Raw genomic sequence first — 22,281 nt, forward strand, 5'->3', positions numbered from 1 at the left:
TCAAATGAGTCAGTTCTTCCCATCAGGTGGCCAAAGTATTGGAGTTTCAGCTTCAGCATCAGTCCTTCCAATGAACACCCAGGACTGATCTCCTTTAGAATGGGCTGGTTGGATCTCCTTGTAGTCCAAGGGACTCTCAAGAGTCTTCTCCAACACCACAGTTCAAAAGCATCAATTCTTCAGCGGTCAGCTTTCTTCACCGTTCAAGTCTTACATCCATACATGACCACTGGAAAAACCATAGCCTTGACTAGACGGACCTTTGTCGGCTAAGATCTGGTGAAGCCAAATAAATAAAATAAATACTTCTTAAAAACAAAACAAAACAAAACAGTCCTCAGGGACCGGCGGAGGCCAGCCCGTGGTGCAGCGGGCCCGGGTCCGAGACCCCCGGGAGTGAAGCCGGCTTCCAGCTAGAGCGCGGGGCGAGCAGCTCGCAAGTCCGCAGAGAGCTGTGACGCCCGCGGCCGCGCGGGGGCGACTGGGAGCCCGGAAGTCCGCGGGAGCGGCGGTCCCCGAGGCGGCGCGGGGGCGGCCGGGAGCCCGGAAGTCCGCGGATGGCGCTGGGTCCCGGCTGCCGGGCGGTCCGGGGCTGCCGGCCAGGTAAGAGCGCTCCCGGCCTTCCGGGGCATGGCCGTCCGGGCAGGGGCCGCGGTCGCCGGCGCCGCCGTGGTGGCGGTGCTCTCGGCCGCGCTGGCGCTCTACGGGCCGCCGCTGGACGCAGGTACTGGGCCGCGGGTCCGGGCGGGGGCGCCGCCGTGGGGGCCCCCGGGCGTGGGCGGCCGCCGAGTGACCCCGAGGGCCCGGCCTCGGCTGCCGAAGAGGCGGGAGGAGGAGCAGGGGGAGCCGGACGAGCGCGTCCTCGGTGCTCACGAGTCTGTGGAGCCGTTCTTCACACGGTCGTTGGCCTGGGGCCTCCCTTGTCACGACGGCGTGGGGAGCCTCCCGCCCTCCGCCGTGGTGAAGAGGGGGCTCTGAGCCAGGCTCCCCCGAGAGGGGCCGGAACGGGAGACGCAGCCTGGCCGTGCCCCTCGGCAGCGGGCCCCCGGGGCGGCGCTGTGCGGGTGCTGGGCACCCCAGTCCCCCAGCTGCTGCGCTCCCCCGGGCACGCCTGCCCGGGCCCTTCCGCCCCCCGCACGCCCCCTCCGCCACGACTTGTTTGGAGATATTTTGTTGGTCGCTGTTTCCCTAAAATCCATACATTCTGCTATGGTCTGTCAAGATTTCTCTTTGAGTCTGAGGTTTCATCATTAGGCCGACTTGCTGAACTTTTTACCAGAAAAAAACCCAGAATTGCAGGTCACTGACTTCCCCTCCCGGCCTTATGGCATCTCCAGGTTAATTTAAAGATTGTTGTCACTGGTTCCAAATTAGCCACAGTTCACATGAAGTTGTTGGAGACCGCACAGTTGTGAGTGGCAAGTAATTCTGGAAAACAGCCCAGGGTAAAGAAATCTGTTTACCTCTCCTCAGCTACATTCGTTGAACCCAAAAACCAGACAGGTTTGACCTGTTCCTCCAGATTCAGAATTGTATGAAGACAAACTGCTTAATGGCGTAAATTTCAAGTTGCCTCTCCTCAAGTCCTTTTTATCCTTAGGTTTGGTGTGCATGTTTCAGCATTTCTGTGGGAAAGTCCAAATGGTGTATGTTAGAGAGCTAGCTGAAACTTGCTTTTCTGTGGAGTATAGGGAAATTTAATTCATCTTCCTTTGGCTCTTTCGCGAACACGTGTTCATCTCAGGTGAGTGTTACGGATGAGCAGTGTGAGTGTGCTTTGCATTCATACGATTGCAGTTAACTAAAACTCCTGTACTTCTCAAGAGTGATAGGATTTTTTTTTCCAGCAGTGATTTTTTTTTTTTACCCATCACAGATTGCTTTCAGAAGGCACATGAGAAGCATTTGATTTGTCTTTTGGTTGGTGGTGTGATTGACTTTTTTTTTAATTAAATTTTTTTTCTGCCTGAAAATGACAGCATTTTGGTAAAATGCTGTGTTCTGCCCAGGCTTATCCATTCGTAACCGTGGCGTCTTCGCAGGTCTGTCTTGAGTCTCAGTTTCCTTCTCTGTAAAAGAAGGATAAACTGGCTTCCGCTAGAGTGAACCGCGATGCTTTTAATTCATCAGACATTTACTGCGTGGCTTATTTTGTGTCAGACTGTGTCCGGAGTGGTTGAGGGTGGAGTCCAGCCCTAAAGTCACAGGTGGGAACCCTACCTACAGCATTCTGCAGAGGCTGAGGTAGAGGTGTAGTCCTAGGGGTATTTTGTGTGAAGCTAGGTGCTTAGATTAAAGTAATGGTAACTGATAAGCAGAGCATTGTAAGGAGCCCAGCGTAGTCCTCGAGTGACTGGTAAGTTTGGGTTCAGCTTCTAGCCTTTAGAAAGCACCCGTGTTTACTGTCCTCGGGCACTTGGAGGGGCGGCCTTTCTCTGATGTGCTCACATTGACCAGTCATGTTGAAACAGGCGCCTGGAGAGCACTTGACCGCACAGACGGCCGTCAGTGGTTGGCAGGGCCGCCCCTAAATTCTCCTGCAGCAGCTCAGGTTCCCGTCCTGCAGCTGGCCGGGGTGCCCACACAGCTGTGTCTCACAGCCACTGTGCACGCTGGGAGGACAGCGCATGGCTGGGGATTCGGGGTGCAGATGGGACCGAGGCAGGGGCGAGGAGTGAGAGCTGGTTGTTGGCCCAGCACCTCGGTGGCGTGTCAGGTTGGACCGGAATCGAGGGTCAGTGGCTAGGCTGATGGTTGAGCAAGCCTTCCTGTGCCTTTTCATGGCCAAAGGTTTATAGAGGTTCTGTTTGGAGTTTTAATCCTGTGTTGATTTGGAAGAAAGTGGGAAGGTGTTTGGTTGGATGGTAATTGATATTCTTTTTACATCTTGGGGTCTAAGCATCTGATGTATCAACTAAGGAGGCATTTACATCTACTCACTAAAGAATATTACTTGAATAATTTTGTTGAATGAAAAGTAAAACAGTATGAGCAATATTAAGATCAAGCTGTTTTGCCATATGGAGCTGAGTCAGCTTCTTCTGGTCTTCACTTGACCTTATGACCCATGTGTAGTTTTTCTGCACTGCCAAGATAATGGGAAGATAAAAATATTGGATGCCTTTTATGTGAAAGTGTTGTTCGTATCAGCATAGATCCTTTAATTCTAGAGAAAATGCGTGCTTTATTACTCATTTATACACTGGGCTCTACGGAACATAGAATTTCTCTCACAGTTGAGATGTTTTAAATAATATGGCAAAACATACAGCACAGGAAGTTTTTCAAGAAAGGCCGATTAAAATTGGCTGTTTATACATAGTTCAGGGATCAGACTATTTTAAAATGCTACTTTGGGGACTTCCCTGGCTGTCCCGTGATTAAGATTCCATGCTTCCACTGTGGTAGGGGGGGGCGGCCACAGGTTCAATCTTGGTCAGGGAACTGAGATCCTTTGTGTTTTGTGGCATGGCCATAAAAGTAAAAAACCACTTTGAGCCCAGTGTAAGATGTGTTCTTTATTTAGAATGCCATTTCCAGTTGATTAGATACTTGATTCGTATCTTTAACTGAGTATGGGAGCCAAGACTAGAAAACTAAATCGGGAAGAACATGAACCTGTCTGGCCTGAATAGACAGTGGGAGTATCAAAGGGGGAGAGGGGACCTCATAGCTTGCAGGAAGATTGTGGTGAGTATGTGTAGCTCAGTGAGGAGTAGTGCATTTAGGAAAGCTTTCTAAGGGTTAAGTAGGTTTTCAAGACGTCTGATAGGTATCAGAGTAAACCTGGTACTTAACCGCGGGTGCTAGTGTTGTGGTATTTCTAAACCTCATTTTCTTATGGAAATGAAATCGTGAAACCGCTGAATAAAAATCTGCAGCATTCATGTTAAGTCAGCTTTGGGAAGTATTTTGATTAACGTCTGTTTTTTTTAATATATATTGATAGCTCTTTACTTTTCTGAACATTTTCCTGTTTTTCAGTGTTAAAAAGAGCATTTTCGCTGCATAAAGCACACTCAGTAAAGGACATGGAAAGCATTTTGCAGCTGGTGAGAAGCGTGGTCCCTGCCCTGACCACCAAGAAGCACAAAGGGCAGGACGGGAGGATCGGCGTGGTGGGAGGCTGCCGGGAGTAAGTGACGCAGCAGCCGCCCATCCGTCTGTCTGTCTGTCTAGCTGGACTCCAGGAATCATTTCCAAGTGTCAGCTGATACTATGGCAGTATTTTCCATGAGGAACGTTTGATTGAACAGCAGAGAAAGCAGGGGGCCCTGACTGGGCGAGGGATCGTGGCCTCCGCTCGCTGTTGCTCTCGGGCTGGGTCCTGCCCCTGTGGCACCGGCCAGTCCAGGTGGTCCGTGGTCCCCTCGAGCACACTCCCTCTCTGCAGGGGCCTTAGGCGAACTCTCACTGGCTTCTCAGACCTCCGGATCTTTTGCCTTTTGGTTTCCCCCTAACACGCGTCCCCACCCGTCCTCCTGCCAACAGAGCCCCGGTCTTGTTCACTCGGTGTTGCCTTTTCTCTCACGTGCACCTGTGGGCATTTCCCGTAACTCCAGTGCTTTCTACGTCTCTATTAGTCTAGAGAGAAGTGTCGTTTTTATAATGTTAAGTCATCTCATCAAGTGTCGATCTCTGCTGTACTTTAACAGGTTTCAAACTTTTCCCTGTACAATTACCATGTGTTTTTACAGGGTTAATTCCTAGAAAGTTTATGATTTTTGCTGATATTGTAGATGCTATTATATTTTGCAATTAATTATTCCTGGAATTGAAAAACATTTTTTTCAGTTGATAGAATCTTGCTGAACTAGTGTGTGCTAGGAGACAGGTTTCTGTTGAGGTCTGGGTAGTGCTGGCCTCATGCTCACTTTTGACTTAAGTATTTCCTTAGGTACACTGGAGCCCCCTATTTTGCAGCGATCTCCGCTCTCAAAGTGGTATGTTTGCTTATAGCTTCTTTGTTAGGATTTTTTTAGTGAAAGTGTTGGATCATTTAAATATGACTGCAGCAAATGTTTTCTGATAAAAACCTAAATAACGTTTCAGGTGACCTCGGGTGAGAGACACGTTTAAATCTACCCTGACCTTTTGTGTAGCCACAGAGTAACTCAGATGGGGACTCATTTTTCTCTTAAATTCAAGTTTTATTAAAAGTGCTCCTTGCTACAGTGATCGCGGGCTGCCTTTTCAGGCCTCGCGCAAGCAGTGGACACCTTTTCACCGTGGCCACTGCCTGGGCATTTTGATCATGCGCATCCCGAAGGCCTGGTGGCCCGGGGACCGTGAGGTGGACCCTGCAGCCCGCAGACCTCACGGTGACGCCGCTTGGCGGCTGGTGACCTGCCCCTTGCTCAGTCGCTCAGTCATGTCCGGCTCTTGGCGACCCCCTGGACTGCAGCGTGCCAGGCTCCTCTTGGGCGGCAGCAGTGTCCGCCTTTCCTTCCAGGCCTTTCTCAGGCTCTGCCGCTGGCCAGCACCCTCTCATCCGCCTCCTGGCGGGGGGCGAGCTGCGGCGGCTGGCGTGCCTGCGGACTGTGCTGCGGGTTGGGGCGGCTGCGGCAGGGCCGCGTGCTCTGTGGGCTGCCGGGCGAGCCCCCCTGAGCCGCCTGCTGTGCCCCCCCCACCGCAGGGCGCGGACCTGTCCCACGTGTTCTGCACCCAGGAGGCCGCGCCCGTGATCAAGGCCTACAGCCCGGAGCTGATCGTGCACCCCGTCCTGTGAGTGGGGCGGGGCCACGGGGTCCCCGCACAGGTAGCGCGGGGTGCGCGAGGCAGGTGCGGTGGTGCGTGGGCTGAGGGTGGGCAGTGGCACAGGGCGTGGCGTCCGGTGAGGCCGAGGACGCGGGGAGGCGCGGAAAGGGTGTAGCAGCTCCCGCTGGAGGCGCTCCGCGTGGGCGCTCAGGACTGGTCAGGCGACTGGACAGGTGGTCGTGAGCCTCATCGTAAGGGCTTTGGCTTTCACTTACGTGAGACGGGAGCCCGCGGTTTCCTCAAGTGCCCGCCTACATGAGACGGGAGCCCGCTGTTTCCTCAAGTGCCCTTCTAGCTTTCTGAACGTCACAGCGGCTCTGCTGGAGCCTGATGCTTTAAAAGGCTTGTCAGGCCGCTGTGTTGAGAATAAGCCCTTGGGGCTCAGGAGCGGCAGGGGTCCCCCCGGGAGGCGCTCGTCGGGTCTTGGGGCGCCCTGCGGAGGAGAAGGGCCGGGTGGATGGTGTTTAAACTGAGGCAGGGGTGTGGGTGGCGGGGGAGGGCTTGGTGTGGAGGCAGCAGGGAGTAGATGGGAGTGGGGGGCGGTGGGCGTGGGGGAGGCCAGGAGGGCGTCCTGCAGCCGGGTGGACCGTCCTGGAGGAGCCCCGGCTCAGGTCCTGGGACAGGAAAAGGACCCTGGGGGAAATCTGCCAAAAGTCTGTAGTTTGATTAGTAAAGGAAACAAGCATGAAAATAAGCCGCTGGCGCGTCTCTTCTTGTTCAGGGACAGCCCGGAGGCCGTCCGCGATGTGGAGCAGTGGCTGCCCCGACTGCACGCCCTGGTGGTGGGGCCCGGCCTCGGCAGGGATGACGCTCTGCTGGAAAACGTCAAGGTAACCGCAGCCTCTCCCAGGAGACTGCTCTGGTTGCGGGAAGTCTGACACACATCATGTCTCCTGCTGCTTGTCATCCTGTGAGGCTCATGGTGGGGAGTTGGGGTTTGGGGACGGAGGAGCAGGGGGTGTGAGGAGAGATGCGTGTAGAGCAAGACCGTGCTGGGCGGGCCCCTGCGGGGCGCGGGCCCTCGTGCTGTGGCTGGGGCGGCCACTGCGGGTCCCGCGTGATGCGGGTCCCAGTGTCAGGGCCAAGTGGCGTCCACAGTGGCCCGGCTCGGGTCAGGCTCGCGGTGCCCTCCCTGCCAGGGCCTCCGGCAGCCTGCTTGGCTCGCGGTCTGGCACTCGTTTGGGGGTGGCGTGCCCCGGTCATAGAGAGCCACGTCTGCAGAGCGCTCTGCACGGGCCTGGTTGGTGCGGGACTCAGAACAGCTGGTGCCCAGGGGCGTCCCTGTCACCGTGACCCGGGGGAGGGGTACTTCTGAGTTCCGATGACCTCACTGGTCGCGTAAGCCGTGCATTTGATGGAGGTGTGTGTGCGGGTAGTACTTTCCTAGCCGTCTGATGGGTAAAGAACAGTTTGAGGGCGGCATGTGTGGGCTCTAGCAGAACAGTGAGAGCTTGAATGTTCTCACTTGGGGTCCCGTCCACAGCTCGTCGTTCCAGCCTTTGGAGTGGAAGTTGGGGCCAGAGATGCCGCACCCTCGAGCCTGCGGCCTGTCGCTGAGCAGGGGCTGCGGCCGCGCCAGGCGGGGCAGGGCTGGCCAGGGCACACGTCTGTGACGCTGGCGCCGACAGTCGGACCAGTCATCACACACGGTGTGGTCGGGCGCGCCCCTCCGCAGCCTCTCAGCGTGTGTGTCCTTCTGGACCCACAGAATTACTGCCGGCCCGCAGGGACCGAGCTGCCGAGGGCGGCGACTGATGCGAGGGGTGCTTGTTTACAGACGGTCCGTGTCGAGGGCCTGTCCTCACCCACCCAGGTGGCGAGCACCCAAGCAAACTTTGACATGTTATCTGCCTGGAATACCTTTTATCTTTTCTTAGAACCATCTTACAGACACATGGGCTGTGCTCAATCAAGGAATACTGTATCCAAAATACTAAAATAAAAGTGATTTTTATAGACACGTGAAAACATAATCTGTATCAAGAGGGTTTGGGGGTGAATTTGAGGTGATGAAAGCCGGGGTTCTCTGTGCTTCAAGTTCTTTGTCATTTTTAAAAATTCATACTAAAATGTTTAGTGTGTTTATCTTTAAAAAAAAAATAAAAGCTACTCTGCAGTGTGTGAGTTAGAGGTTGGGAGTGAGTGAGCCTAGACCTGCTGGAGCGTCTGTGGCACGGACCGGGCCCCAGCTAACACGCGGGCGTGCCCTCTGCTGGCCCCTCTCACCTCCCCCGGTGCTGCCCAGTCACAGACATTAGTAGGTCTTTCCTGAGCGAGGTCGCCATCTGGTGTGAGCTGTTCGACAGCCTGTCTGCAGCTGGGCAGAAAGGGTGTGGGGCTCCTTTCTCAGTTGATGGAAATGTCATCCTGAAACTGATCGTGGTGATGGCTGCAAACTGTACACTTTAAATGAATGAATTGAATGGCATGTAAAAATCGCAGTAAATTAAAAAGAACAATCCCTTGTTGCGTGACCACCTCAGGGAGGCAGATCCCCGGCCACGTGACCACCTCAGGGAGGTAGTTTCTCCGGGACCGAGCGTCCTGCTTTCCTTCAGCGATTCTGGCAGGACTTTTACGCGGCAGTGCGCTCATTCACAGAGCGCAGTCGCATGGCTTCTAGTGGATTCACAGAGTTCGCAGCCATTGCCGCAGTCAGTTCTAGGACACTTGCATCAAGCCAGAGAAGAGCCTTGTTCACTGTTGATGGTTACAGTCACTCATTTATAGACACGCGAAATGTGACTTACGAGAAGTGCGTATAAACAGAAGAGCTGGGCGCTTCTCGGGGCGTCAGATTTCTGACCCGAGTGCTGAGGGTCCGTGACTGTTAGGAGTTTGGAGACGATGGCTCGGGGCCGGCCTGCGTGGACTGGCCTGGACCCAGCACCAGTGGCGGTCCTGTGCTCGTGTGCTCAGCGTTCACACCGGCCCTGCAGACGGGCTTTTCTCTTTGTGGTCGCACTTGCTTCACGATTTCCCGTGTGTGTATTGATGGCCTGTGTGGAGTCCGTCAGAACCGCTGCTTCTTTCAGCTCTCTTCAGGCGACGGGCTCAGTGCTTAGCTGCCTTCCTTTCTTGCAGGGCATTCTAGAAGCATCCAAGGCCAGGGGCATCCCCGTGGTCATCGACGCAGTGAGTGTGGCCCCTGCCCTGCCCTCTCCTCACCACGGCCCCTGCGGCTGCTCCTGAGTGACCTGAGTCCTTGTCTGCAGGACGGGCTCTGGCTTATCGCCCAGCAGCCGGCCCTCATCCAGGGCTACCGGAAGGCGGTCCTCACCCCCAACCACGTGGAGTTTGGCAGACTGTCCGAGGCCGTGGTGAGTCAGCCAGCCACAGGCAAGTGACTGTGCGCCCCAGGGCATCCTCTGGTCAGCGTCCTTGATGGGGTGAGAGCTGGGTGGTGGACTCGGGGGTCAGCCCGGCCTCTGGGCTCCCCTGGGTGATCGCTTCGTCCCTGCCCTGCGTCCCCTCCTCTAAGAGGTGGGGTGGGACGGGATCCACGTCATAGGGTTTGCGAGGATGAGATCAAACCGCACTGCTGACCCCACAGCATGGGGCTGGGTGCTGCCGTCTGCAAGCTGCTGAGAGCCTGAGGGTCCGTCAGTTGACCCTCGCTCCGCGCGGTTCCTCCACACATGCGGCTCTGCCTCCGTGGATTCGGCCAGCCTGATTGTAGTTACTGTGAAAGAAAGTCCACACGTAAGGACCGCGCCATTCACACCAAAATTGTTGAAGGGTCAGCTGCGTCTGTCCACCCAGCGTTCTTACGTGTTAGCCCATGTGTGTCTGCTCTGTATCCTTCGGAGCTGGGTCACTTGGGCAAACCTGCAGACTCCCTGCCCTGCGGTATTTCTGCCCTGAGGGCTGTGTTACTGTCCCGCCTGGAGCGTGGGTGGTCTGGGCCTCAGGGATGAGCTCGTTTGGCTGTTGGGAGGTGGGAGTCACAGGCCCCCAGACGAGTCGGGACCCAGGCAGACGGGCTCTTCCGTGTCCAATGAGCACTGTGTCTCTGGTCCTGTCTAGCTGGGGGTGCCCCTGGATGGCGGGGACCGTCATGGAGCTGTGCTGAGACTCAGCCAGGCCCTGGGCAACGTCACCGTGGTGCAGAAGGGGGAGCAGGACGTGATCTCTGATGGCGAGCAGGGTGAGTGGCCGCAGACGTCACACTGCATGTCAGTCAGTTGGCACAGCCACGCTGGGCACCAGCCCCAGGAGGACCGCTTGTCCGCAACCTCAGGAAGCCCGGCTTTGTCCTTTCTCTCGGTGTTCTGCACGGGGAGGTGGTCTCAATGGGGCGTGCGGGCCCAGGCTGGCCCCAGTGTGGCGGCTGATGCTCCTTCCCTGCCGTGTGCAACGGCCCAGGGAGGGCCGCCCCCCTCACTGCAGGCAGACATGGGGACCGAGTATCTTCCTGCTGCTTGTTCAGTTTTACAAAAGCACCCAGAAAGCGGAGACACCAAGGAGCGGCCGGTGGCGCGGGAGCCCCCAGGCACCAAGCACAGCCTTGGGGGCCACCTGCCTGTGTCCTCACCGGGGCTCCGGGCTCAGTGCACGATGCCTCTGCTCCCTGCAGGGTCCTCCCGCTATTATAGTCCCCTGGAGGCGCCAGGCCCAGCGGGCAGTGACTAGACAACTGGACACGCAGGGCTGCTGACTGGGTCACGGGAACCAGGAGGCAGAGAAGCACAGGCTTGGGCACGTGTGTGTACTAGCACACACTCACTACAGACACGCACTCACACACCACACACGTGCGCATGCGCACGCATGCTGGCTAGGAGACGCAGCGAGCCTTCTCCAAGGGACCCTGAGGCCTGTGGGTCCTTCAGATGCTAGAAGGTGCTCTGATCCCTGACACAGTCAGAGTCACGACTGCTTCAGACATTTTCAAAGAAAACAGAAACTTCTCACGGCGCAGACAAGTCCCAGCCGGGGCGCCACCAGCTCCGAGTCTCCTGGAGGACAGGGGCCCCGGGGGTGGGCGCGCTCATCCCCTCAGACCCTGGGTGCTGCTTGGGGGGCAGCCTCCTGCTGTGCTTGCCTGGAGGCTGCCGCGTGGGGACGGGGGATAGAGGGCGCCCCCAACACCTCCTCTTCTCCGCAGTGCTCGAGTGCAGCCAGGAGGGCAGCGGCCGCAGGTGCGGGGGGCAGGGGGACCTCCTGTCAGGCTCCCTGGGCGTCCTGGCACACTGGGCCCTCCGCGCCGGCCCCCAGAAGACTGGCGGGTAAGTCCCGTCTTGTTTCTCATGTTTCAGCAGCTCTTGTGTACAGTAAGGAGCAGACTGGAATGCTCCCGGTGAAACACCGGTGTCATGGGGAGAGCTCCCAGGCCTGGCCAGGTTGATCCCTGCCACTGGTCTGGCCACAGGAAGTGGCCCTGTCCCCCTGGCTGGATGGCCTCCAGGGCATGGGTGGTTCTCCCTGCTCCCACCCCTGTTGGTATGGGAGATGCTGCCTGGGGCTCTGCAACGCCTGCTCTCAGAACAGCTGTCATGGTGGGGGACACGCAGGCGGGGGGAGCTCCTGTTGACAGATGAGTCTCCACGAGGCAGCCGGGCTCTGAGCTGGGGGGCCCCTCCCCAGATGGTGTAGAGGGATCTGGGGCACCCCCACCCCTTGGGACCTAGACCTCTGCTCTGCACCCATCCTGGCCAGTGATGGTGCCAGGCTGCAGGGTCACCGCAAACCTGACCGGCACACCCGTGGGGTGTGTACAGACAGGGTGCTGGCGGGTCCAGCGACGTGGTGAGCAGGTGTCCCCGGGGGTGTGAGTGACGTGGCGAACAGGTGTCCCGGGGGGTGTGAGCGACGTGGCGAACGGGTGTCCCCGGGGGTGTGAGCGACGTGGCGAGCGGGTGTCCCCGGGGGGGGTGTGAGCGACGTGGCGAGCGGGTGTCCCCGGGGGGTGTGAGCGACGTGGCGAGCGGGTGTCCCCGGGGGGGTGGGGGGTGTGAGCGACGTGGCGAGCGGGTGTCCCCGGGGGGTGGGGGGTGTGAGCGACGTGGCGAGCGGGTGTCCCCGGGGGGGTGGGGGGTGTGAGCGACGTGGCGAGCGGGTGTCCCCGGGGGGTGGGGGGTGTGAGCGACGTGGCGAGCGGGTGTCCCCGGGGGGGTGGGGGGTGTGAGCGACGTGGCGAGCGGGTGTCCCCGCGGGGGTGGGGGGTGTGAGTGACGTGGCGAGCGGGTGTCCCCGGGGGGGTGTGAGCGACGTGGCGAGCGGGTGTCCCCGGGGGGGTGTGAGCGACGTGGCGAGCGGGTGTCCCCGGGGGTGTGAGTGACGTGGCGAGCAGGTGTCCCCGGGGGTCTGAGCGACACGGCCAGCAGGTATCCCCGGGGGTCTCAGCGACACGGCAAGCAGGTGTCCCCGGGGGTCTCAGTGACCTGGCGAGCAGGTGTGCCCGGCCTCAGCATCCTCCAGGTCCTAGAACACAGCGGGTGCTGACGCTGACCAGGTGCTGGGTGTGGTCACCTGGGGCGACAGCGGTGTCCTGACCCTTCCCACATGCACAGCTGTTTGACGCTCATCCATCAGGATCGTCCATATCCCAGTTACCAGCTGTGCTCACTGTAGGGAGGCTTCTCGGAGGCCCTTAGATTCGAGCTTACCAGCGTGGGTCCCGGGACGGCAGGCAGGACGCACAGGGTGCGGTGGCCGCCCCTGAGACCTCTCCCCGCAGGCCCAGCCCGCTGCTCGTGGCCGCCTTCGGCGCCTGCGCCCTCACCCGACAGTGCAGCCAGCAGGCCTTCCAGAAGTACGGACGCGCCACCACCACCTCCGACATGGTCGCCGAGGTCGGGCCCGCCTTCCGCAGGCTCTTCGAGGCCTGAGCCGGAGCCGCTGGAGGGCGGGTGCCGTCTGCCCGCGTCCTCCGAGAGGTCTCCGCTGTGCAGGTTGACACAACGCCAGTTTGGAACTTAGCGCTTTCTGCCTAAACTGATACGGAACGGTGTTGGTGAACTTCCCTCAGTCTCTGCAGCTTCAGAAAAGAACGTAGAGCATCGTGTGACGAGACGGTCTGACAGCGGCTCAGCTGGGCTGTGGGCTCCGCTGCTGCCTGGAGCGGACCCCGCGTCTGAGCGTCGTGTTCCTGCGAGAAGGGCCCTCACTAGCAGGCCTCCTGGGGGTCCCGTCTCTTGTTCCCAACTGTGTGTGAATCATGTTTTAAGCTGAGGTCCCGCAAAGGTTGTGGTGGTCATTCTTTAGTTCATTTTGGCGTTTTAAACAGTTATTAGATCACACACATCTGGGCAGAAATATTCAGCATTGGTTGGTTAATTGGCTGAAGTTTTCCAGAATAGTCAGCGATCTGTCAGAACTGGAAATGCTGGAGGCCCCTGGGAAAACCACCGAAGGAAATGACGAACCCTGGCCCCCGAGTGTGCAGGGCAGCTCTGGGACACCTCACTTTGACGTGTCCATGCAAAGGCGGGCGTGGTGACAGGCCTGCGGTGAGGGGTGCCCAGGGCTCCCAAGTCAGGTCCCCGGTGGGGGCCCAAGCTGCCCGGCACCTGCTGGTGGGGCAGGACAGCAGGGCCTCTGCCTCGAGGCAGGGTGGGGGGTGCTCTCAGAACGTTCAGAACGCGCGCTCTCTGTACTGAGCTGTCTTGTCGGCATGGGGTCGGCCTGTGTGGCGCCTGGTGGCCCGTCTCGTTTCTCCGAGGGGTTGATTACAGCCCTGAGTGCGCTATCCACGTGCCTTCTGCAGGGCAGGCCTGGCCCGAGTCCGTACATCTGTCCTCAGTGATCCCTGCTCTGTGTTCAGACAAAAGATCCCAGTTGCTTTGAATAGGCTGGAGTTAAGGTTTCTTTAAAATTGTGGCTCACTTACACCTAACGGTAGAAAAGCTTCGCTACTGCCGTGGACTCTCTTCCTTTGGGGAATCACACCTAATAAAAGGCAGATGTGGTTGATTTCACTGGCGAGAGCTGTGTATTTTTTGCTCAAACAGCCAGAATTCACCTTCAGTTTGGTCCTCAGCGAGGACGTTGTCAGACACGGGGATGAATACACAGCTGCCCACCCAGCTGCCAGTGCGGTCCACGGGTGCCCGTCGTGCTGCTAAAGCGGAGTGGTCAGCCCGGCATGAGCAGCTTCTCCCCGCGGAAGACGTAAGGCAGCAGCCACAGGAACCACTGCGTCTCTGCACCCCTCTGCTTGACGGGGCAGCTAGGCGATGCTCCTGAATGAAGGGAGTGCCTGCCCCCTGGCTCCTCTGCAAACCGGGCGTTCACCAGCTCCAGGCAGGACACCACCCCCCGGGGCAGGTCCGACGCGGCCGTTGGCCAGTCCCCTGCAGGACTGAGCACCTGTCAGCCTCCCCCAGGGGCCGGCCGCCTGCCCTCAGGGGTTTCACTCTGCTCTGCAGGGTCCCTCGCTGCAGGCCAGCTTGTGGACGGGCCCCTCCTCTAGAACAAGGGTCCCTGCCTGTTGGGGCAGCACGGTCGGTGAGGAAGTTAACATGGCTGCCAGGCTGTCCTGCTGCCCGGGGCAGAGCCGTGGACTAGTTATGGACGAACTGGGAGCCTGGCTGAGAGCTGGAGCAGCAGGCAGGCCCCCCCGTTTCCTGCCGGTGTCCTGCACAGCTGGGGCTCCCCGCCTGCGACAACAGGGAGACAGGGCGAGGCCGCCGGCCAGCTCGGTCCCTGCTCACCCTGCCGGCTTCCACCGCGCCACCGACACCCTCACAGCCCTGGCCCCAGGGCGTCTGCTTGGGCTGGTACCCCAAGAACCAGTGTTGAGGGAGCGCGGCGCGTGGGAGCTGGGTGCCTGTGGAGGCTTCCTCTGCTATGCTTCCCTGGGGAACGGGTTACTGTCACCAGACCCAGCACATGCAAACTGACAGACCCAGGCCGACACTGCCCCTCACGCAGGGTCCAGGTGATCCTGGGCCGGGGTCGCCCTGCCCACCCTCCCCAGGATCCCGTGTGGGGCTTCCGTCCTGTCTCCAGGCTGAGATCTCACTGAACTGCGTCGGTGCTGAAAGGAAACCCACTCTTCAGCACCTCTGCTCACACCAAAGGGGTTCTGGGGTGGTGTCGGCTTGGTTTAAGGGAAAACAGCCACAACAGCAACTTTCACATGAAGGCTTTACTGTGACTTAAAGGGTGCAGAACCGTGGCAGGAGACCACGGCCTCGCTTCCCCCGTCCTCAGCTCCTGGGTTTGGGGTCTTCTGTCCTCGGATCCAGCAGCTCCCATGTGGACGAGCCGCTCCTGTCCTGGGGAGGCAGGCGGCGCCAGGTGGGTGGATGGACAGGTGTCAGGGCTCAGGACAGGCCCGAGCTGGGGGCGGGTGTGCTCCCGGGAGAGACGCCAGCGTCTGCGACGCCAGCTGAGCCCGGCCCCGCAGAGCGCTCACCTTGATGCTGATGCCATGGACGGCCAGGTCCCTGCGTAGCGCGTCGCAGGCCTCCAGCAGGGGCTGCCGCTCCAGGAGCCGCTGCCGCCGCGCCTCCCCAGGGGCCTCCCCGGAGGCCAGAGCGAACTGGCGGACCTTCAGCCGGAAGCAGACCAGCTCCTCCACCAGGCTGTGCAGGGCGGCCGGGCTGCCCGCCCCTGGAACACACTGAGGGGTGCGGGGGTGTGTCAGGGTGAGTGGGGCAAGCGGTGTGTGCGGGGTGTGCGCTGGTCTGTAGGCGTGAGCGGGTGTGAACCCACAGCCAAGGGCCTGGGGGCACCTTCCTCCCAGTGTCCAGGCCCGGCCCTGACCTCGGCCGCAGGGTGGGCTCTGGGAGGTGCCGGCGTCCAGGCCCCGCCCCATCCCCGGCACAGGGTGGACGCAGAGGTGCCGGCGCCTAGGTGTCAGGACTGGAAGTCTGAGAAGGCTCAGATGGGGACCAGAGGCCGGGGCCGGACGCCCCTCGGGGAGGGGCTGGGTCTCTGCCGTCCCAGGGACCCTGACGGGTGGGACCCACAGTGCTCACCGCAGCTGCTGCGTCCACCAGGGGGTTCCCTACAGGACACAAGTGGCCCGGAGCACACTGTGGTCGTGGCAGACGCTGGTCCACTCAGAACCTCGTCACTGCAGCTAACGGGCTAGCTCTCAGTGTGCGCGCGCTTTTAAGGACCGTGACACGTCTTACACATGTAAAAAGTTTGGCCTTACAATTACATATTAAAATCGGCACTTACGAAGGGAGGAAGCGTCTGTTACATGCTGGCATGTAGCTGAAGTCCCGAAACAGGACTGAAAAGAGAGGCAAGCATACCTGTCGCTCGGCCAGAGAAACGCCCACCGTCTCAAAGAAGTGCTCCACGGAGGCCACGACGGCTCCCAGCACGGCGGGGCTCCGGGGACCGCGGGGCTCCTGTGACGGCCGCCGGGGAGGGTGCTCAGAGGCCAGAGCACGGCCCCGGGAGGTCAGCCCAGGCGGCCGGGGGACGTGGCCGGGGGACGTGGCCCCCAGGGAGGCCGGGCACATGCTCCGCGCACCTGAGCCAGCAGGTGGCCCCCTGGGTGTCAGGCGCCTCCGCGGAAGCCTGGCCCGGGGCGGGCGGGCCGGGGACCAGCTGGGGTCTCACCACGGCCTCCTCCCCTAGCTGACATCGCTGTGACCCACTGAGACTCTGCGGAGCCCGGGAGGCGACGGCATATCTCGGGCTCCTGTCCACGCCCAGGCCCCCTGTGCCCCCCTCGGGAGGTGACTGCTCATCAGGAGCCCTGGGGGCCCATGCTGGGAGCAGGGCCACCTGGGGGGCTGGCAAGCGCATCCTGGGAGTTACCTCGGAGGCCGCCTTCAGCTGCCTGTTCCCGTGGTGGACAAGGTCCATGACGGCGTCCACTGCCCGCACCGTGTCGAAGTCGTCCGCCAAGGCCGCCTGCACGGCCGCCTTGGTGCGGCCCAGCCTGGGGGAAGAGAGCGCGGGGCTGTCGTCTGTCCCCCCGCGTCCCCAGGTGCAGCCTCAGGTCCCCTGTGGGCCCCTCGCTCACACGTCCCGCAGGTCCGCCCGGCCGTCACCGGCCCCTTGGGGTGCTGCCTCCTCCCTGCCGTCCCTCGCCCTGGGACCCCCCGGCTTCCCGGGCACAGGGGAGGCCTGGCAGAGCCCGAGCAGCCCCGCGGGAGACGCAGACCTCTGCTGTGCGTGCCCCTGCACCCAGAGCCGCGTTACGCAGCACAGCCGGCCGGCCGCGGACAGACACAACAACTCCCCGCCTGCTAGTGAGCAGGAAGCCACCCACCTGCACCCCCACCTGGGGGGCCCGTGGCCAATGGCTCCCGAGACCTCGTGGGCCTGGTGCTCGACTCCGTGCTGCGCTCCACCACAGCGGCCAGCAGGCCACTTCATCTGTCTCCTCCCGACACCCCTTCCCGAGTGGCCCCGGAGGAGTCCAGGCTCACCACTCTCCAGGGCCCCCGGGGGTTACGCCAATCCCCCACACCCAGCGGCCTCAACCCCTGGTGCCCCGACAGCCTCCTCCTCTCTCGCCACCGTCATCTCCCCAGCTTCTCACCATCCCTGACGTCAGCCGCAGAGCCCCTCCCCATCCCACCCCCGTGTCCTGGACGTGATTCAACGGCCTCCCGGGCCCGCTCCCCACCCGCCTCACGCCTAGGGGCCCTTGCTGTGCACCCACCTCTCCCATAGCACGTCCTCCTGGATGGGCCCGCCGGCCAGCTGCCCTCTCAAGTATGCCCGCGCGTCCTCCACGAAGGCGGCCGTGGCCCGCAGCAGGCTCCTGGCCTCCAGCAGGGCGCCCTCGCTATAGTCGATGGCTGCGGGGTGAGGACGGTCACAGGTGCAGCCTCGCCCGCGGGCCAGGGAGGGGCTGCCCCCTCTGACCTTGGACCTGGAGGTGGCTGGGGGCGGCCCTGCTGAGGCTGCTGGTCAGGCCCTGGGCCCACTCAGCTCTGCCCGGCTCAGGATGCGACAGGAGCGGCAGAAGGGGTCTCAGGCCTGAGGGCCGAGTGCTGGGGCTGCTTCCCGGGTCTCAGGGTCCCCAGGAGCCGTCAGGGACTCGGGCCATGCGGCTGGCTCACCTGACCTGTAGCTGCTCCGCAGGCAGAAGAGCCGGAAGACGTCGGGAGAGGTGGAGCGGAGAAAGTCCTGGGGGTGCACACGGGTGAGAGGAGCCACTGACCCTCCGGCTGGACATTTCCCTGCACAGCCTTCCCCACCCACCTGTGGCCGCACCCGCCCCATGCTGCACCTGCTCATCTGGCCGGACGGCCTGGCCCACGGCCTGGCTCAACCCGGAGAGGATGGGCATGGGTGCCTGTATTTCAGTGTGGTCAGCGCCTGTCTGAATCCTGCAGACTGCACTCTACTCAGAAACACTGAGCTCTGAGGAAGGTCCCCAGGCCTCACCAGGCCACCCCCGAGATCTATATGAAAACCCATCTGACCCGGTTGTCTCTGCGTCCACGTCCACCTCCTGATGCTCCTTCCCGGAGTGTGGAAAAGGGATCTTTCCCAGTCCTCTTAGCCCCCCACACCAGCCAAGTGGAGGCCCACCCAGGGGATGCTGCAACGTGCATGTGAATTAACGTGGTCCCAAGCCCTGGGTCTTGACCTCATGGAGATAGGCGCCTGAGTGCAGCCGTGACTACAGCGAACGCACCAGGAAGGGGAAGAGACCTGGGGACCCGGGGTGGGCCTCCTGCACAGGGCAGCCTCCACGACGTGTCGGGAACGTGGGGGCCCCGAGAGGCACCCTACCTTGATGGTGACGTAGTTCTTCAGCGACTTGGACATCTTCTCTCCTCCGCCCTTCACGTGCAGGTGCCCTGAAACAAGAGCACAGCGGCTCGTTCCTCACCAGGCGGGAAGGAGGAGCCCTTCTCAGAGCCCAGCCTCCGGGGACCCTGCCCCTCACTGCCCCCTCGTGGGCGCCGGCACAGGGCCCCCCGACCCACTGGCCAGGAAGAGGGCCACAGCCACTGGCCGGGCGTCACAAAGTGGGGACCACCCTCCCCCTCCCATGACTCACAAACAGGGGGGACCCGACTCAGCTCCCGGGGGGGATGCCCTCTGCTTCCACGGAGCGCAGGCCTGGCAGCCCTGAGCGCTTTCCCGCGGTAGCTGTTTCACCGATGTGCCCCCACCCTGGCACCATCTCATTCCCATATATGTGAAAGACAGGGAACCCAAACCCCTTAGGACGTCCTCCAGGACCGCCTGGGTACCAGGCTCACTTCCCAGGAAACTGGTTTCTCGGCACAAGGTCTGTGCACCTCTCCTGACGTGACTCTCAGCACAGGGTCCGTCCACCTCTCCTGACGTGACTTCACCCCAGGCTGCCCAAGGCCAACTTTCCTGAGAGCTGGTTACAGGGCGGCTTCTAGAATCTGACCCTGAATACATAACCCTAGCAGCGTGCGGCTTCCACCAGGTGCAACGGACGTTTTACAAAACCGACAACGTCTGGAGAACGGAACTCATCCGACTGCCGAACTCCACGTCCACCTCCCCGTGTGTGCGACGTCACAAAGTCGTGTCCGAGTCTGCGACCCCAAGGATCACAGCCTCCAGGCTCCTCTGTCCCTGGGATCCTCCAGGCAAGAACACTGGAGTGAGCTGCCACGCCCTCCTCCGGGGGATCTGACTGGCCCAGGGGCTGAACCGCATCTCTCACGTCTCCTGCTTTGGCAGGTGGGTTCCTTACCACTGCGCCACCTGGGAAGTCCAGGAAAATAGATCGCTTCTCCAGGTGTCGGGACACAGCACCCTTCCTGCAGAACACAGAGCGAACCCTCCCACCCGCCAGTATCTGAGCGACGGGACCCACGCGTGTGCACACGGCCCTCCGTGAGCGCTGCCGCTGCCGCCTGCGCCTGGACTCATGGTCACCCGGGGCGCCGGCACTGACGGCAGGCCCCACATCCTCACGAGCAACACCAGCGGTTAACACGGGGTCACCTGATCCCAGCCCAGGGACGGGAGCACTGCAGGGACGGGAGCACTGTGTCACCGGGCCCTGGGACTCCTCCCTGCATGGGCTGCGGCGCTCTGCTCTCCCGAGTCCCCCACCCGGGGGGAGATGGTTCCACGAGGCTTCTGAAGAGGTGTGGGCCCCTGACAGGAAACACGTGGGTCCTGGGGGCCCTGCCGGTCCCCGCCCGGGAGCCCCAGAGGAACGGCTCATCGAGCGCTGGGCCAGCAGGAGGAAGTGATTCCGGCCACTGTCGAGCTCCGAGCAGTGCACGAAGTGGACGCCAGACCTCAGCTCTGGCGCCGGGGGCAGCAGCCTGGCTCGTCGCTCAGCCGACCTCGGGGTAGCACCGAGGCTGGGGTCATGTGGACCATGAGGGGTCCCAGCAGGGCAGACGCTGGGGCTGGGCAGCTCAGGGCTGGAGCAGGCGTGAACTTGGGGTGAAGGAGATGCAGCAGTGAGCGCACCCCGGTCACCACGACGACCCCGCCACGGACCGGAAGCAGCTTCCGCACATGCTGAAGCCGGAGCTGCTGCCTTTAGTACCATCTAGCCAGGAAAATCTGGTTTCCTGAACCCAGGGACTCAACAGAGACAGTGCCTGTGCCCACGCCGTCGCTCACCTGCGTCTCCCGACCTGACCTGCACCAAAGCCCTGTACCCCTGCCCTCGGACAGCTCCAGGGCCTGACCGCACCTGTACGCCTGCCCTCGGACAGCTCCAAGGCCTGACCGCACCTGTACCCCTGCCCTCGGACAGCTCCAGGGCTCGTCCCAGGGTGGCCATGACAGGAGCGCGGTGGCCCTGCGACCTCCGTCAGAACGTGGACACGCTCACGCCCCCGGGGTTCACGCGGACTCCAGAGCCGCCTGCTCAGGATGCCACCGCTTCCCCACTCGCTGTGCGCTCCTGGGAGCGGACGGCTGGTGTTAATCACAAGCTGCTTAAATAGTGAGGCGGACAGTGGCGCTCTCAGAGGCTGACAGGCACTCGTGGTGACGCTGCCACAGCTCCAGGCCGGCACAGTCACAGTCACTACGGCGGCATGCTGTCTGAGACTCCTCGTCACAGCTTCACTGAAAGGAATGTCTATGGAACAGCACTGCTTATTTTCCGAATTCTCTTCAGCTCACATTTCACTTCCAAAAAACATTTTTGGCATTCCCGTCCAAAGAAGCTCACGTGCGACCGACTGCAAGTCAGACGACTGAAGGGACAGCTGCTTCTTGCTCTCCTGGGTGATTTCGTTGCTCAGTCGCTCAGTCGTGTCCGACTCTTTGCGACCCTGTGGACTGCAGCACGCCAGGCCAGGCCTCCCCGTCCGTCACAAACCCGGAGTTTACTCAAACCCCCGTCCATCGAGTCGGTGATGCCATCCAACCATCTCATCCCGTCGCCCCCTTCTCCTCCTGCCCTCAATCTCTCCCAGCATCAGGGTCTTTTCCAGTGAGTCGGCTCTTTCGCATCAGGTGGCCAAAGTATTGGAGCTTCAGCATCAGTCCTTTCCGGGAGTGTTCAGGGCTGCTTTCCTTTAGGACGGGCTGGACCGACCAGCAGACGTGGGTGTACCCAGTGGAGCGCTCACAGAGCCGACCGGACAGAAGTGGGCAGGTGGCGGGAGCCGTCACTCACCGGAGTGCAGGAAGTAGTTCCCCCACTGCGGGCACTGGTGGAAGGCCTCGCACTGGGCGATCTCGTTCTCATGGTGTGGGAACGCCAGGTCCACGCCGCCCGAATGGATGTCCAGCTGACTTCCGAATACCAGACTGCAAGGCACGGGGCAGAGCAGGGAGTTACCCGGGTCCAGCCACACCATCTCCACACCCTTCCTGTGGTCACGCCTGCCAGCCCTCTGCACACACCAAACGGAGTCCAATTCTAAATGCGTGATAATCTGATGCACACAGAAACTGAGATTCTGTTTTCACGTCATAAAAACCCCCGAGTTCACAGCTTTTTCTCCTCGTAAAGACACTTCACTTTCTTTGCTCTGCACCAAAGATGTGGTTGTAAAAACATCAAAGCGCGTGCATGCTCCACTAACCGAGCCGGGCACCACCCCAGCGTCCGGATCAGCACAGGTGAGGCTTACCTGGCGATGGTGGAACACTCGATGTGCCAGCCGGGCCTCCCGTCGCCCCACGGGGAGCCCCAGAACGGCTCCTGGGGCTTCGCCGCCTTCCACAGTGCGAAGTCGCTGGTGTGCCGCTTGTCGGAGTCAACTGCCAACGGCAAGTGGTCCGTCAGTGGAGGGAACCCAGAGCCAACATCACAGCGGCCAAGGAACAGCCGGGACTCCCGCCCCAGAGCCCGCTCCTCAGAGGCTGCCGCACGTCTATCCTGCAGGTCTTTTCTCTTTCCCACATGCAGCCCACAGCCCCTAGACCCCCGACCAAAGCATGCCAGAAGCATGCGAGCCCCCAGCCGTCACTCAAGAACATTTTTTTTTCTTATTTTTTCCAAAAAGGTGTTGCTGATGCTGGAAAGTGTACTGGACGGTCCCTCCCCACTTCCCGAACGCCAGGCCATTCCTTGCCGGCGTGGACGACCAGGGCAGCGGGAGGAAGGCCTGGACCAAAGGTGACGAGGACTGCTCAGGAGTCAGCACACAGCCGGGGACGGGACCCAACAGGACGCGGTCCGCAGGCGGG

At 60.9% G+C, this 22,281-nt stretch overlaps 2 protein-coding genes and 1 long non-coding RNA gene across 17 annotated transcripts in view; 1 reads left to right on the forward strand and 2 right to left on the reverse strand.

Moving 5' to 3' along the window:
• Positions 1 to 537: 537 nt before the first annotated feature.
• On the forward strand, positions 538 to 13,676 carry NAXD (NAD(P)HX dehydratase). 3 transcript variants are annotated; one of them, XM_010810993.4, is made up of 11 exons: positions 538 to 603; positions 1,601 to 1,744; positions 3,985 to 4,135; positions 4,898 to 4,943; positions 5,636 to 5,724; positions 6,479 to 6,587; positions 8,842 to 8,892; positions 8,973 to 9,077; positions 9,784 to 9,904; positions 10,865 to 10,985; positions 12,437 to 13,676. In XM_010810993.4, exons 3-11 carry the CDS (start codon positions 4,032 to 4,034, stop codon positions 12,585 to 12,587), a joined length of 897 nt encoding a protein of 298 aa, XP_010809295.1. In that variant the 5' UTR covers positions 538 to 603; positions 1,601 to 1,744; positions 3,985 to 4,031; the 3' UTR covers positions 12,588 to 13,676. The 3 variants fall into 3 exon arrangements, with proteins under 3 accessions (XP_010809295.1, XP_024855940.1, XP_002692037.1); XM_025000172.2 differs by lacking the exon at positions 1,601 to 1,744 and having other exon boundaries at positions 538 to 724; XM_002691991.5 differs by lacking the exon at positions 1,601 to 1,744.
• On the reverse strand, positions 4,734 to 8,973 carry LOC132346802 (uncharacterized). Its single transcript, XR_009496753.1, has 2 exons — positions 8,508 to 8,973; positions 4,734 to 6,190 (listed from the first exon to the last, which is right to left on the reverse strand). It is a non-coding gene; the product is annotated as an uncharacterized lncRNA (long non-coding RNA).
• A 1,157-nt stretch (positions 13,677 to 14,833) lies between the features above and the next one.
• CARS2 (cysteinyl-tRNA synthetase 2, mitochondrial) overlaps positions 14,834 to 22,281 on the reverse strand; it is a 29,062-nt gene continuing 21,614 nt past the window's right edge. For 8 of the 13 annotated variants that reach the window (XM_059891995.1, XM_059891997.1, XM_059891994.1 and 5 more), the window contains 9 exons: positions 21,723 to 21,852; positions 21,263 to 21,396; positions 18,418 to 18,485; positions 17,739 to 17,805; positions 17,336 to 17,474; positions 16,483 to 16,606; positions 15,969 to 16,067; positions 15,119 to 15,325; positions 14,834 to 14,973 (listed from right to left, as the gene is read on the reverse strand). In XM_059891995.1, the coding sequence (XP_059747978.1) occupies positions 14,836 to 14,973; positions 15,119 to 15,325; positions 15,969 to 16,067; positions 16,483 to 16,606; positions 17,336 to 17,474; positions 17,739 to 17,805; positions 18,418 to 18,485; positions 21,263 to 21,396; positions 21,723 to 21,852 (1,106 nt within the window). In that variant the 3' untranslated portion in view covers positions 14,834 to 14,835. 13 annotated transcript variants of the gene reach the window in all.

Source organism: Bos taurus, chromosome 12, assembly GCF_002263795.3.
Source record: "Bos taurus isolate L1 Dominette 01449 registration number 42190680 breed Hereford chromosome 12, ARS-UCD2.0, whole genome shotgun sequence".
In the NCBI taxonomy this organism is placed as follows: Eukaryota; Metazoa; Chordata; class Mammalia; order Artiodactyla; family Bovidae; genus Bos; species Bos taurus.